Raw genomic sequence first — 16,401 nt, forward strand, 5'->3', positions numbered from 1 at the left:
ATTATTTCAAGGTGTTTTAAGCATAGAAATTTTAAAATGACAGTTACATGAAGTGAAAGACTAATACATACTGATAAAAATTCACAACCAAAGTAAGTGTGGCAAATTATTACAGGAAATGCGATGAATATACTAATGAGCTTCACCTTAACAGTTAAGAGCATTACAATGAAAGACAATGATACTCTTACAAGAAGCAACGATGCAGGCCAGCCAGCCCATGCACCTGTCTGCGGATGGGGTGTGATGCAGGTAGTGCCTATCCCTCCATTACCGCTGCACGCCCAATTCGATAGCAGCGGCGTCTTACTACCCCTCTTCCCCTCCCCCCTCGCTTTCCCATTGAGCCTGGATAATACTCTGCGGCTCTCGAGGGTTCGGCATGTTCCCAGAGTCCCAGCTGCACGAAGTGGCATAACTAACCACCATTGTTCTCAGAGCTTCGAGTGTTAAGTCGGGTATTCTGATCATGCGACACTTCGGAGGGCTAAAATATATTTCCAGGGCCGGACTTAGCAGGTATACAGACGGAGAGACTTACCTGCGAAGGTAATAATTATGTGAAGAGGATGAGTGACCCCGGTGAGCGATAGCGGATGGCGAGCAGCGGACTACATGTACGAAGATTGGTGCATTGGGGACCAAAGCATCCGGGACTGTATTGTCTGTGTGCGACGGACGAGTGAATAGTGCGAGGCAGTGTGTTGGGATGGGTTCGAGGTAAGAAACAAGCAGAAGAGAGAGCCACTGTCAAGCAAGCTCCAGTGGGGAGAGTCAATCGTGGACTTAATGAAAAAGTGATTAATTTTTCGACACACAAATTGTTATAACTAAACCAATATACTAATGTAAACATTATGTGGTAAATAAAACTGTACTTAATTGGGCTTTCCTTTCCAGACCTGTTTTCCCACTCTCAACAATACTATATAAGGTCACTTTATTATAGTTACATTCATATTATGATTAACTAGAGGTTTATGGCCCATAAACTAGTTTTGAACGTATATTCTGAATACAACCCTAGGTCACAATTTTATCATTGTGTGGAAATATTCCTTAGTCACCAAAAGCCCTGTACTTTATTTAGTTATCTACTTGGCACCTGCATTATGTGGATTTTTATGACTGCCAGAAATAATTTGAAAGGTGGTATAATATAGTGATTTAGTTTTGACAACAATGAGGTTATTACGGCCAGATAAGTTCAGGAGATCGAGGGTAGAACTGGCCAAGGCCTATTGTAAAGATCAAAGATCCACCAGCATTTGCTCTAAGTGATTTTGGAAACCAAGGAAAACCTAAATCAGGGCAGATTGACAAAGATTTTAACCTGGGTTCCCTTGAATGCCAAATTGCCCATCCCTACGAATGTGCAGATTGGCAACTTAGGGAAAATGGCAGAGCGAAGTTAGTGCAGCTCACCAGCAGAGAAGTCGTGGATGGACGAGGTCTCATGCAGTCCCGTGAGCCGTCGCAGGTTGTCCTTCCCGCCCTTGGGGTCGTACGCCTGGATGTGCCTGAGGTGCTGCTTGGACAGCTTGTCGATGGCCTTCTCGATCTCGCTGCAAGCACACCACCCACATGCCATGACAGTGGGTCGGACCCAGCAGCTGTTAATACACTAATCACGTTTTGACTTTAATGCTTGCCTACATACAGAGCACAGACCTGAATCTTTAAAATGTGTCTTGAGGGGGAGATGTTATCTTGAAGCTCAAGCATTTATCAAGTAGTAATTATATAATCTCTAAATTATTGGTACATTTTATTTTTCAGAATTTCAAATAAAATAGCTACAGTTTAGCCTGTAGCGATATCTACTATCCACATTGATAATTATATGTTTTTCAGTTTTGTTTGTTGGTTTCATTGCACTAGAGGTAGATAAAAATAAGGGTTCTTACAGAAACCATCCCAGATATGAGTATGTTGGGTCATGGGCAGAGGCATAACTTTAGAATTTTAACTGGAGTGATAAGGCGTACCGATAGTCTGGGGGAGGGGTATGGAATACCCTCACATATGTAAGACGTGACTGGGAGTCCTTCCGCGAGTAAATTTTAAAAATTGCATTAAATTGTTGGCTTTTTAAAAGCATTTTCAAACTATTTTCACCACAAATACCAAACTAATTGCTAACATTCTCTATTTACACATTTATGTATTTACAATGGTTTTTACATTATTGATATTTTTACTTAAAATTTGGATGGCTAAATGCTGGGTTTGACAATTCTAGGGTGGCAACTACCACCTCTTACCACCCCAAATTACGTCTATGGTCATGGAAAAACTGTGTGTTAAAAAGTTGGCATCGCAATCATCACGGTTTTGAAATATGCACTTTACTGCACTACATTTTGTATTCACACATGAACAGAGAATTATTGCCATTTCCAGGCACATCCATCAGTAGTAACACATATCCATGCAATAAAACACTGTAATTAACCTGTGTTCCTGTAGACTTAGTAGGTACTTAAAAAAAACAAAAAAGGCCTAGAAACGTACGGGCCATGGCATACGTCTAGAAGACATATGAACAGTGAACAGAGGCGGAACACAGGTACAATACAAAGAATTTAGGTGTTAACACTCCAAAAGATTGGTGGGTGTTAAGGTGGATCGTAATCTATAAAAATATAAATAAAACAATTAAATCTGGTTACTTCTAGCTTATTTTAATGGTTAACTTATTTTATTTTGAACAAGCCAGATTTTTCATAATAGGTATGGTAGTTAATACTTTTGGTCACCACTTTAATGACTTACAAACTAGTGACAATATATATTTTTATCAAAATCCACAGGTTCAGTAAACTCAAAGTTTAGTACATTAAATTATAATAGAATTGAATTTTAACACGCGCAGGCCGGCCGCGGATACTTTGATAATTACTTTACAGATTACATTTTTTATTTTAAAGCAAGTTGCACAAACAAGGTTTCAGAGTAATAAAATCAAAAATAAACAATTTTTCATTATTTGGATTGACAAGTACCTTTGATTACTATATTTTATACCTTTTTCTTTAATTGGTAGTTGAATAGTTCGCAAATTGTTCGTAGAGAATTTAAAACTTTAAGATTTCTTACATTGTGTCTTCCAAACATAGACTTAGCTGCATGCGAAGTGCTGACATCCGAACGGCGTGACGGGGCGGATAGCGGACTAAAGTTGACAGCAAGAGGCGTGGAATTTAGATGGCCGAAATCAGGAACTCAGTGCGGGTAGATGTGGTTGTCTACCCATCACTGGGGATAGAAAACCCCACAAATTGTGGGGTAGGTCGGTGGTACTATCTATCCATGATGGTAGACGTCCACTAGCGCGGTTGCACGCACTTAATTCGCCAGAAAAACACTAACACTAATATGATGTTTAAACTTAAAATTGTAAGGGGATTTTCCCCTGGTCGTCGCGACTACATCCTATATTCTTTGATGTCCGACTTCTCAGTAGGAGAGACGCGGTCGCGATAGAAGTAGCGCGGCAGATGTAGGATGCTCCCTGTACCACAGTAGATTGTCGACTCTCTCTACTTGAGAGAGTCCCTTAGTTCCTGCATGGGCTCAAAACTGAAAAGGGGGAGGGGGGGAGAGAGAAACAGAGTGGGCGGAGCTAAGCGGGCCATGGGAGGAAAAGTACCTTGGGATTGGTCAGGGCTTGTGCCACAAGAAAAATATAAAACTCTCTATGAGCGCCATCTTTAGTTGGGACAGGCGCCATGAGATAGCGCACCGAGCGGTGGCGTTGCTGTATGCCGTCTAAGGCAAAGGGGGATTGGAAGGTGGTGTTCCCTGGCGGGAGAAACAGACATTAGCATGCTTAGTTTCGGTTGTGCTCGAGAGATCGCGCACAAGCCTCGTGCGTGGAGTGCAAGCATAGGCGTGGCTTGTTCCTAAAGGAGAGGAGGGGTTGACGAGGGAAGGGGCATGGTCTTGCCTCGGTCATGGTTCCTGGAAGCATAGCAGAAAACCTAAGAGGGCCAGGGGTGGCGGGGAAGTGCTTGTTTTATGCCGAGACCAGCACATCCGCTTTGCTCGCCAGGGCCTCGAGCCTGGGAAAGCGAGCCAGGCTCACCTGACGAGGCAGGTACCCCTGCGTGAGAAACAAGGTGGAAGGCACGTCAGGCAGGGAGAGTTATCATGTCTGTTCCTGCATGCCGGTGAGATAAAATTGACTCGGCTAGCCTACGCTGCGTGTAAGCGTCTGAATGTCTCTGCTGAGACGTTGAGACTCTCTAAAACCCACTAGTAAAGTTTTAATATGTATAGCCCTGGGTGGTATAGATTAGAAAATAAATTTTGATGAGGTACTCTAGCTTATGGGACAGCAAAAATATTTTAATAAATAAAAGTTGAAAAATTGAGCCAATAAATTACTGATTTTCGGCTCAACACTCATAAAATGAACACTAAGTGTATGCCAAACACCAGACTTTATAAAATACTTTAATCCTCAACCCTATAAAGTAACGAGCTAACTGATCCTTTAAATAATTTAAAAATTACCCAGGTTAGCAAACTACTTGATATTTAAAGAGCTGATAAAATTTTCGGGATTTCTATTTATAATGAATATTTTCGAAAAAAAAATGTTTACCTTGTTATTACATGAGTTGCTTGAATAAAATTCATCATATGAAACAATGATAAACACTATGTTTCAGGAGTGTCGTTAAGTTAACTGCTTCCGTATTAAACAAAGAACACTCCACAATTCCGTAACTTGCCACCTAAATCAGCAATAATTACGGAAAATCCATAAAACTTGGCAGCACAGTGGGCAGAGGCACCACTCACATGATACCATTATCCTCGCGCATGGCCTTGGTGGAGAAGTTGCAGTGCGCTCCGGAGCCATTCCAGTTGCCCGCCATGGGCTTGGGGTCGAAGGTCACCACGATCCCGTACTCCTCGGCGATGCGGTGCAGGATGTAGCGTGCCACCCATAAGTCGTCCGCGCACTTCATGCCCTCCCCGGGGCCCACCTGGAACTCCCACTGCGCACAACCGCCCCCATAAGCCATGCAACCATTCACTCTCAGTACCTGCTAAAAGTTGCTTTGATTTTCTAGAACTGTATGCAGGATAACCCAGTGGGATATTCAGAAAACACATTCAAGAGAAGGGCTCACAATGGATTTCATAATTACTTAGGTCTAGATTTTAATCCAACCATTTAACATTTTATATTTATATTTTATATTTCTAGCTCACAATTTACCATGAATGATTTTATTTTAATACAAAACTACATTTCAACATAGACTGTAAAACTTCAGTATTTACTTATTGACCTTCTGAAGGCGAAACTGCTTAGGCAATACTTAATATCACGCGACAAATGACGAGAGCTTAATCAAATTATGTTGTATATGTTTAAACCTATTTTGGATATACACCACATAACCTGCAGTAATTAAGGAAATACACGTTTACAAAAATATTTATTCCAAATATCATAAAAATAAATATAAATATTCAATCATCTTTGTTATATGCAACGCGATTAATAAGTCAGCCAGTGTCCTAAAACTCAAAATAAATTGAACATACAGGACTAATAGATGATCAACCATAACAACCAGCAGAAGGCTTGCTCTCACAACACTATTTGCTGAGGATAGGGTCATATACCAGAAGGCCGGGGCAATTTCTCTAACCGACCAACAAGCCACTTGCCGGCAACATGTCAACCTGCTGGAAGGGGCCCGTTTTCTTCAGCGCATGCTCAAACACACACACACACAAGCGCACATTCAAAGGAGCACACTATGGCCCCGGTGCTGTAACTCACACGTCTACTTATTTATTTAACTTCTCTCGTCATGTTTTTATTATAAGGGCCTGTAATGCTAACCTTTTTTTTCTGCATTTCTGAGAGGTGAGCTGGCATCTGACTGGTGGGTGGCTCAATTCTGTCCCCCACCGCCAGGGTCACAGCCTGTGCTGCGACCCTGGTTACAAACCAATAGCACCCCGACTCATTTCATATCAACCTGCATAAACCTCACCAAGCTTTCATTTCACTTCCACCCTCCTTCTGTTTCCAAACCCTGTTTTAATAATATTATTTTTTCCTCTTGCAACTTTTCGTACAGGATTTCCAACACACACTCAGTCTGTTGGTTTTCCTGTGCCCTTCATTCTGACTCTTTCTACATCGGGTTGTGCCCACCTGAAAAAACCCAACAGCTCATGGCAGCGTCCGCATCACATACTATTGAAGGAACATCTGAAACTCAGGGATGTAACTAGACTAGTTTACACCCAAGGCAAGAACTCATCTTAACACCCCCTCCTTTTTTTTTCAAACCAACCAATCCCGACAACAATTCATATCACTACCACACATTAAATCTACTATTCCAAATATTTTTTATTCAACTTACATGGTAGCTTTATTTGCAGTCATTTCTTTTTTAATACATTTAATACATTGCAAAAATTACCAGTTTATAAATATCTGACAGTAGGTACTCATGTATGTATCTTTCAATACAAACAATTCAGTTCATCTGCCCTCCAACTTTTTTTTGTGTTCTACCACTACGATATTCAAGTAAATATTAATAGTAATAATTACTCCGCCAGTTTAGCACCCCCCTCCCAAATGTGGCATCCGGGGCACAAGCCCCATCTGCCCCCTCTAGTTACATCCCTGGTGAAACTACCCCGCAGGGACCTGGACCCCGCACGCCTTGGTGAGAGGTAAGGATCTAACCTTCAGTCCCTGTCCGGACATCGAGTGGTCAGAGTAAGAGGGAGTGGAAGCGTATGAAACAGGAAAGCTGTAGGTCAAATATTTATTTTTTAACCGACTTCAAAAAAAAATTGATCCTTAATTTGTCTGTATGTGTTTCTTATTTTTGGGCATAACTCCTTTGTTTGTGAACCAATTTTAATGATAATTTTTACGTCAAGTTTAATATAGTTCCAAGGTGGTTCTCAAAATCAAAGATGAAATGTATAGTGATTGAGGTATTGTTAGGTTTGTGACAATCCTAAAACAAGGTGGGTCCGTAACTATGGCCAAGGACATGCTATACTGTACTGGACTGGACTTGGACTAGGAAGGTTAACGATAATCAGCACGAATGTGGTACCTTACTATATAACTAAGCAAACCATATCAAAAATCTTAACCAAAACATTAACATCATAAATGCAATGAATTGATTTATTGTGTGTGAATTATTCAATTTTTAATATATGTTATACAGTCTGGAACACAATAACGTACGGTGCATAATTCTTAGATGCAGCATCAGGTGAGAATAGGAATTTCAACATTGCAATGTCAATCTGATGCATTGAGATGCATTTGGCTCAGAATACAGTTGAATTTTTTCACCACAAATGATGGTCGCCAGCCTTCTGGCACGCTTCTGGATAAGGTCTAGGCATAAATCTCTGCAAAATAAGACTCTCAGGTGTTGCAGAAAGATAAGAAGATGAACGCTGCAGAGCTAACGAACACCTTGGCGCAAAACTTTGACTTCTAGTAACGTAACGTCGATCCTTAGGCTAGTGTCAACGTCAACAATCTACCATACCTGATCCAGGCTCACCTGCTCCAAGACCTCTGTTACACACATTACTTTATCTTAAAACGTTCCTGACATTTACTGAAATCATAACACGTTCTCCTTGTATGCGTGTGCGTGTGTGTGTTCATGTATCGTACACGTACACAAGCTTCACGCACGTCATAACTGAAAATGACGTGAACAGTGTCTTTGTTACGATCCGTCGTCATGCCGGCACTCAGCAATGATAGTGACGTCAGACATGCCCTCTGCTTGAGGCAGCAAGTATGAACGTTATGAGGATAACGATAACCGTAACGCTCGGTATTGATGTTAGTGGTTGTCCATAATGATATTATTGAGAATTTCACGGAAGTTCAGCGTGTGTGCGTCATGTGTGATTAATTAATTAAAAAGAATGTCTACACGCGCGTTGCTATGTGCAACGGGCTTTCAGGCTTGCATTATACAAAGTTGAGAAATCCGTTGCGAGCTCAACTTTTTGTATGTTGCGACGTGCTCTGTAACGGGCTGAAGCCACTGTTGATAAGCCTGAGTAGAAATACATGGTTTTTTCTTCAAAGATAGCACAGTCGCTGCAGCTCAATCTATTGTGTGACCAGGAGCTCCATGCGGCGTTGGAGAGTCACGTGCGCCGCGGTCTTATCGGTAGCTCGCTGATACGGCCAAGCAGACACGAAGCAGCTAATATGGCGTGCAAGTTAATCTGCTTGTACGAAGTTTGAAAAAGTTAGCATGTCAAGAGGTATTCACTTTGTAATCGTGGAGAGTATTGACCACCTTAGGTACACATTCTACTCCAGTGTTTGTAAACAAACATCATGTCATTATTCATTTAATTATGGCGTAAACTTGTAGAAATTGCGTTGACCGCAAGATTTACGGTAAAAGTTGAAATAATTGCATACTATAAATATTATGCAATACTTCTTGTTATCAGTGACATAGAATAAGCTGACGCAACACCGCGTCTAGTACGTATCCCAACTCACGTATATACCTGGATGAGCTTAGGTCACGATTGGTCCGTTATCAGGCTGCATGTGCATTGAATGTGCATCGGACCGACGCACAGTGGGAGATTTGCCCGAAAACGTGGTCAAAATGCAAATCGCTAACTTAAAATCCCGACGAAACTGGCGATGTGGTAGTAATGTTAGATCATCCCTGCATGGGAAACCGGATATGGCAATGAGAAATTCCCATATCCTGAGGTTTCACGGAAAATGACAAGTGAGGGTAGAGTGAGTTGGGTGGACCTAACTATGTTGAAGATAATTCCATGCTGTACTAAAGTGAATGTCGCGGCTGTAAAAATTGATATTTTTAAGTTCTGAAAAATGAATGCAATTCCTGGAGATATGGCGTCTATATCGCTGCCTTATGTTGTTATATATAAAGCTGTAATGTTTTTTTGCTTTATTTTCTAAAGCTACTTTGTGAACATAATGAAAATTTAGTTTTATCATATTACATCGAGGCTTTTAGTTAGGTATGCCACATTATGCACCTTTCTTTCGAAATAGAGTGTTTAGTTTATTGTTTTAGTAATACGAATTTACAATAACTAGCTGCTAATATGTGCTACCCTTTGTGTACGATATTTTTTCCTTCATTGCTGCACTGGTGGCGACTCCCCGAGGCTATGGCGGGTCTAAGCCGACCCATCATTGTCGACAATGTGCATAGCCCGTTCAATACCAGATGCATTTTTTCTTATTCCTTCATAAGTTTCACTAATTGTCAGTTCATTCTCGACATCGTCATCGATGTATGTTAAAGTCTGGAGAAGTTTACTAGTGGTGGTCTAGCCTTTCAGAAATCTTTGATGAAAACCACATCTAGTGTTGGTATAGTGCGATTTTTTATTGATACGGAATTTTTTACTACTGGTAAGAAACAAATCTAAAGTCCTTCAAAGTTGTTCACTAAGAAGGACAATTCTTTTAGATTTTCCAGCTGTAAAATAACCATTTAATGATGGGTGGGTACACACAAACCCATAAGGAATTTATTAAGTTTATGTCTTGTGTTGTTTTACAATTCAATGATTGTTATCTAATGAGATGAAGAAACTTCCTAAATTAGTTCACGAGACTGTATGGAATGATGGGATGGAAGAAATGGCAACAATTGAGAAATTTGAGCGAAGTTTAACAGCCTAGGTCTTCAGTGCCAGTGACTGTGACTGTGATTTGGGGTAGAATCGAAGCATGAATGGAATACAACAGTAAAATGGGAAGCACTCCGAGAAAACTAGCTTTTCTAGGGCCAAGTCAGTTACATTTCCCTCCTTAAGAATTCCGGATTGACCATAACCAAGAATGAATCCCGCGAATAAGACATTATTCCTAAGGGTCTACTGTTGCGAACGCAAATGAGCACTGAACAAAGAACTTGTTAACGAATTCACCAAAAACAACACAATGTAATGAACAATTTTTGACATCTTAATTATGGTAGAATTTTTCACTATAACAGAATGGCATAAAAATATCAGTGCATTTTATTACACTATTGTAATTATATTCAACAAAATGGTATTAAAAATTTGTGAATATATTTTTTTTAATATTCCAAATTGTTTTTCATCTATGTTACTCTATTCATACAAAAAATAATCCAAGAAAGGACTCCATTACTGCAAACCAATTTCCCTCTTTCCCCGATCTGAACATTTTTACCCGCCCAATGATTTTAATAAGTGCTTTTGCATTGCAGTCATGCAAAATTTTCATTTTAGGATCAGGAGAAGAAGAACTGGCATATACTAATACTTAATGCTGAAGGGCTTCTTAACTTCAGATATAAGAACTAGTCTGGAACACCTACAGAAAGTGTTGTCCGAGAAACGGGGTTGCATTATAACAATACCTGCGAGTGCAAGGCCTGCTTTGTCCACGTTTTTTTCTAAGCTAAACACTAAATGTAAAGAATATTCAAGAAACATTGACTATTTTCTGAATAAATATTAAGCATGGCTCAGCAAGAACATTTGTATTCCGGTAAGTAATCCCAGTTCTGGAGAGTCGGCAAAGAAACGTGGATGCCCTTCCGTGAAATTTTGTTCAAGTAGTGAACGAACGAAACGAAGGAGAACAGGGCAACTACGTACAAATGTAGACATGTCGATGTTGTCTTATGCCACTCAGATGAGCCTTCGTTCATCTGGTAATATAGATACTGCCAAAATAGTAAAAGACATAACCACAACTACCCCAACAAGAGCTTCGAAATATCGGAAGCGTTATATAGTATGCAAGTCAAGAAGACAATATCTGCAGATGAGGCTTTGTTTACAATAATTGAAGCTAAATTGAGTAGGCATCAATACAGTGTAATTAGATCAACAGCGCGAAAACACAACTGCAAATTGTATCCCAGTTATGAAGCAGTAAGGGAAGCGAAATCGAGGTGTTGTGCACCGCGTACGAGTATCACAGTTACTGAGAAAAGTGCAGAAGTGAAGTTTCAAAGTCTGTTAGATCACACCTGTCAACGTATTTTACTAGTCAAAGAAGAAGTGATACAAAGTTTACATCCCGACGATGTGCGTGCATTAAGTTTAATTTGTAAATGGGAATGTGATGGGAGCTCGGGACACAGTGAGTACAAGCAAAGATTCAACAACGATTCTGATTCGGATGAAAATGGGTTCTTAATGTCTTTTGTACCATTGCAACTTGTTTCTTCTGAACTGAAATCTCGGGACGAAATTGTTACATGGAAGAATCCGAGGCCTTCATCTCCCAGGTTTTGTAGGCCAATCAGACTGCAGTTTCTCCATGAAAACACTGAATGCATTGTAAGAGAAAAAAAACTATATCGAGTAGCAAATTGAATCACTTGTTCCACTGACTGTAACAATAAATGGGAATGAGATATCTGTTACATACAAAATGTTATTTACCATGATGAGCAATTTTCAATAAAATTACAAACATTTAATATGCATATTATAGACCACAAATTATATATATTTTTTGTTATTTTAGCCTCTACAAGATGAACCGCCATTAACTAATTGATTTTAACATTAAATTCGTAATCAGCGACCTCGAAAACCCCTATAATGAAGTTTGTATGAAATAACATTGGTTTTTGTATTTTTGACCACGTTTTCGGGCAAATCTCCCACTGTGCGACGTGCAGATGTATGCGTTATGGTGGAATTTGTGCAACAATTACTGCACTCTAATGGGTCCAGCATAACGGCTAAGGAGTTGACATCGTTGCACGATAGATTTATGTCTCCTGATTCCAAAAATATCACCCCCCCCCCCCCAGTAGCGGATCCAGAGGGGGGTGGCTAAGGGGCTCAAGCCCCCTCCAAAAGCATCTGGGTCCACTATTGTTTTAGTGTTTGCCTTGATAAAGCCTAGCCTCAGCTGGGTCAAGCCCCTCCCAAACCAAAATCCTGGATCCACCACTGCCTCCCCCCCCCCCCTTATCAACGAAACGTAACTTTGAAGTGACAGCCTGTAGTGCGCTCTTGTGTCGCACTGACTGTATCGATAGCTCGATGGTGCGGCCAAGACACGGAGCACCTGGCTGGCACGCAAGGTTATCTTGTACGGAGTTCAAAAAAGTTAGCATGTCCAGGCGTATGCACTTTGTAGTCCTAGATTACTGACCATATTAGGTACAAACATTACTCCAGTGTAAAAACGAACAGAATACGAATCAACGTCAAGATTGAAGGAAAATAATTGTATCCGTCATTACAGTTGACGTAATATGACAAAACTGATAAGGGTTCGACCACAAGCAGGAAGGTTTGGTTTTATTCCAGAATTAGCCTCCATTTGCGCCAGTAGGTTAAAAATTTTCGCTTTAATATCTTGGATCCGGTGTCACCAGGCCACTATATAGGGTCAACAAATTCCTCATTGAATGCATTAGCTCGAGAACCATCACTCCATAAACAAGTTCATCCAGAGCAACCCTGTGACAGAAGACCTCGACATCAAACGTCTGTTCTCTATGTTAAGTATACAATATTCAAATTAATTATATTATTCATTTTAATACTTCTCCTGCGCATTCCTTCCAGGGATGGAGCACCTCTTTAATAACTTAATTTCATATTTCGTTTCTTTCTATTTGCAGCTACTGGATCCAAATCCCAGACCGATAAAAGACTGAAAATGGCCGAGGTATTTTTAAGACGTGAGTATATCATTTCTACAAACTCATATCAACGATCCGTCAACCAAGTTGTCGTGTGCGCCCTTCGGAACGTCTTGTAAGCTCCAACGAAATTAATATTAATGTATCTATTTTCAGCCCACCGATCTCGCCAGGTCCCGTTTCAGACCAGCACGCAACGTAGGGATGGGAATCCCCATATTACACGTGAATAAAAAATGGAAATAATTATTATTAGTATTCATTTGTTTTACCTCCTTTTGAATTTATTTGGTTTGTTTAGTAAAATTATTATGCAATACTTCTTGGTATCATTGACATGGAATAAGCTAACGCGACACTGCGTCCAGTAGGCATCCCAACTCACGTATATACCTGTAAGAGCTTAGGTCTCGATCGGTCCGCTAGCAGGCTGCATGTGCATTGAATGTGCATCGGACCGACGTGGCGTTACGCTGCAACTCGTGCAACAGCTACTGCACTCTGATGGGTCGAGCGTAACGGCTTAGGAGTTAACATCGATGCATGATAGAGTTGTGTCTCCCGATTTCAAAAATACCAACCCCCGCTACCCCCGAGCCCTAATTTCGAAGTTATTGTGTAACTGACTGGTCGGGAACAGAAGAACGTAGGACCCCTATCCCCTGCATGCACATCGATGTGCAAGTCGAAATTTCACAATCTTAAACACCTGATGCACTAGGATGCACCAGAGAAATAATGCACTCGAGTTTTCTCGCTATAGCGGTGTCGTAACACGTTCCCTAATACATTTCCGACACAAAATTCTGGAAAAGATGTCTAGACGTTGCACACAGGTGAGACAACTGTTGCACATAAGTTTCGGTGCATGTCATATCGCAAAACTTGAACTCGTAACATAACGTTGCGATCGTAGCAGGCTGGTGAGCTTCTCAATAAGAACCTAAGATGCTTGAACATCCCTCGCGCCTGCTCGCAGACCTTTGCTACTTCACATTAAGTTATCTTGAAATGTTACACAATGTAAATAGAAACAATAGGCAAGTTTCCTTGTGTGCAAGGCGTGAGTCTATGTATGTGTGTGTCCGTGTAGATACAAGGAGCACAAACGTAACGTAAAGTATGACGATATAAGCTTGACGCAAGATTCAAAGCTAAATACGTTGTGCTGTAACGTTATGAAATGTCGATGTTATACATTGCATAATATTTATGTGCGACCATCGTTCGTCATACTCAGTGGTGGATCCAGGATTTTGGTTTGGGAGGGGCTTGACCCAGCTGAGGCTAGGCTTTATCAAGGCAAACACTAAAACAATAGTGGACCCAGATGATTTTGGAGGGGGCTTGAGCCCCTAAGCCCCCCCCCCCCCCCTCTGGATCCGCTACTGGTCATACTGTACCCTCTTGGGTGATGCAACATGTAGGTACGCTTGAAAAAACATCAAGTCGGTTGCTATGTTATGTCACAATGTTATGTTTTAGTTGCTCTATAAATTATTCAAATTTATATGTTGTTAGGTATCAGATTACTTGGAATGTCCAACACAATGGCACAACGGGGAAAATAAAAACAAGTTATTGTAACGGTAATTATTTTGATATTTAGAATTTTAGCTAGGTATACCTAAATATGAAAATTATATTTGTTAGCTGCGATGATGTCATGGCAAACATATTGGTAAATTCCAATTGAATTTGCGTTGTATGTACCTAATTAGAAATATAATATCGCGCACCTATACACTATTTTCCTTAGCGATACTATACTTGGATGAGGATAAGCAATACTCTGGAATTTACGTGACCAACGCCCTGATAACGTGTATTTTTTGCCTAGTAACACTCGTTACCAACGATATGCCGTTGTACCTCGATGATGCACCTTATAATGCAACTACACCGCTCGAGAGTAACGACTTTGCCCGGCTGACTCGAGTGGCTGAGCCACGAGGGTGAAACTGGCCTTTCTCACAATGTCGCCAAGTCATTACGTGCATCGCGACATGCTGATCAACGGGCCAGAGCCGCAGATGATAGGCCAGAGAAAAATACATGGTTTTTTGTACAACGAGAGCCTACCTTATTCTGTTGTGTGTTACCGAGAGCTCTACGCATAGTTGGATAGTCACGTGCAGAACGCTCTTATCAATAGCTCCGTTTCTTAACACGGGGTCTCTAGGTTGCCTGTGAATTGCTATCTCGAAAACAGTTTATGAACATATTGACATATTACTGTTTCATAGGTCCCAACAATTTTTAAGTATCAGCCACATTACGTGAGAATGCATCGAGTCAATTCAGATAAAAAATATTATGTCATTTAGTAACGGGATACAGATGTGCGAGATACCTAGTTGACGTCAAGAGTCCAGGAAAAATATTCGAATAGGTACCTAACGTTTTAATAATTTCACCATTGTTTCGAGTCGTATGACGCAATTATTCATACCGATTAACGTTGATCCATAGTTAACAATTGTGGTTTAATATTATTTAGGTTTTGTGCCTACTTATTTATTTCCCGAAGTGCGTCATACTTTGGTAATTTTATGAAATATTGTGTAGTCCTGTTATCAGGAGGCAAAGTATATAAAGTCCCGAACCGCCCTGTGAAAGGCACTAGCTATCCGATAGCGGCGGCGTTAACAAGTAACTCTGAAGCAACAGTGTCAACCAGTGACTTCGTGTTGTTCTGCTCTCCATGCAAGTACTCTATAATATTTTACTTCTTTTCTGAATTTTTATTTTGTATGTAGCCATATGTTCCTACGAGTTCCTCCTAGGGACCGAGGTTCTGTTTTACAACTGAAATGTACATTTTCTGTCTTTTCATTTGCAGTTTGTGGACATTGTGAAGTATCCACTAAAATGAAAACTCTGGGAATCCTGATGTTGTTGCTGGCTTGGACCATTAGCAACGGTATGTCGAGGCCGGATGTAACATCCGTCAACGCCCATCATCCGATGGAAGTGAGTATCTCTGTTCCTACCAAACCAGTTGTAACCTCTAAGCAATAGTGTTAATGTTAATTTTTGTCTTTAGTACACGGACCCTACCAGGTCGCGTGCGAAGGCGGAGATGGTGGAAGATTTTACCAACAAATCTTCTAAAGCGAACTGCGTCATGGGTACCCGAATTGGGAACCCTGGAGGCCCGGACCTCAATACTTATTGGAATTGTTAATTTCCAATAACATATTTCTCTTTTTTTCATGTAATCACCTATCATCTTGACTTTTCTGAAATATTCTCGTTATGTATCGCTTCATTCATGATATCTTATGTATTGTCTTTTTTATTTGTTAAGGCGATTGTATGCGCCTTAGAACGTAATCATGTCTTAGTTTAAATGCTTAACCGTTTCGGCTTCATCTTATAGTTTGTAAGCAGTCACTATTCATTAACGACGCAAACCTTTACGGACAACAATCTACCTCATTTCATTAGTTTATAATTTCATAACATTTTATGTTAGTTTGTGGCCAGTGCCGGGAATAGTATACTCTTTAGAACAAATAATGTTTCACTTTATATCGGCGCCCCTGCCGCTAATGTCTTATGTAATAGCTTGTAAGTAGATGATACGTAGCAGCATGAGTTCGGTCGACATTCCGCCTCATATCATTAGTTTGTAATGTTACTTATACCTCACTTTATAGTTCGGGTATTACGGGTTCATATCGTATAGTGTTTTTTAGTTCCTAGATTC

General features: G+C 40.5%; 1 protein-coding gene across 3 annotated transcripts in view; it reads right to left on the reverse strand.

Annotated features, from left to right (window-relative positions):
- The window catches only part of LOC134527233 (glutamine synthetase 2 cytoplasmic), a 617,039-nt gene that overhangs the window by 246,483 nt on the left and 354,155 nt on the right, over window positions 1–16,401 (reverse strand). For all 3 annotated transcript variants that reach the window (XM_063359727.1, XM_063359725.1, XM_063359726.1), the window contains exons 5-6: window positions 4,810–5,009; window positions 1,426–1,565 (exon numbers count right to left, since the gene is read on the reverse strand). In XM_063359727.1, coding sequence (XP_063215797.1) covers window positions 1,426–1,565; window positions 4,810–5,009 — 340 coding nt within the window. The remainder of the gene's footprint in view (window positions 1–1,425; window positions 1,566–4,809; window positions 5,010–16,401) is intronic.

This window comes from Bacillus rossius, chromosome 1, assembly GCF_032445375.1.
Source record: "Bacillus rossius redtenbacheri isolate Brsri chromosome 1, Brsri_v3, whole genome shotgun sequence".
In the NCBI taxonomy this organism is placed as follows: Eukaryota; Metazoa; Arthropoda; class Insecta; order Phasmatodea; family Bacillidae; genus Bacillus; species Bacillus rossius.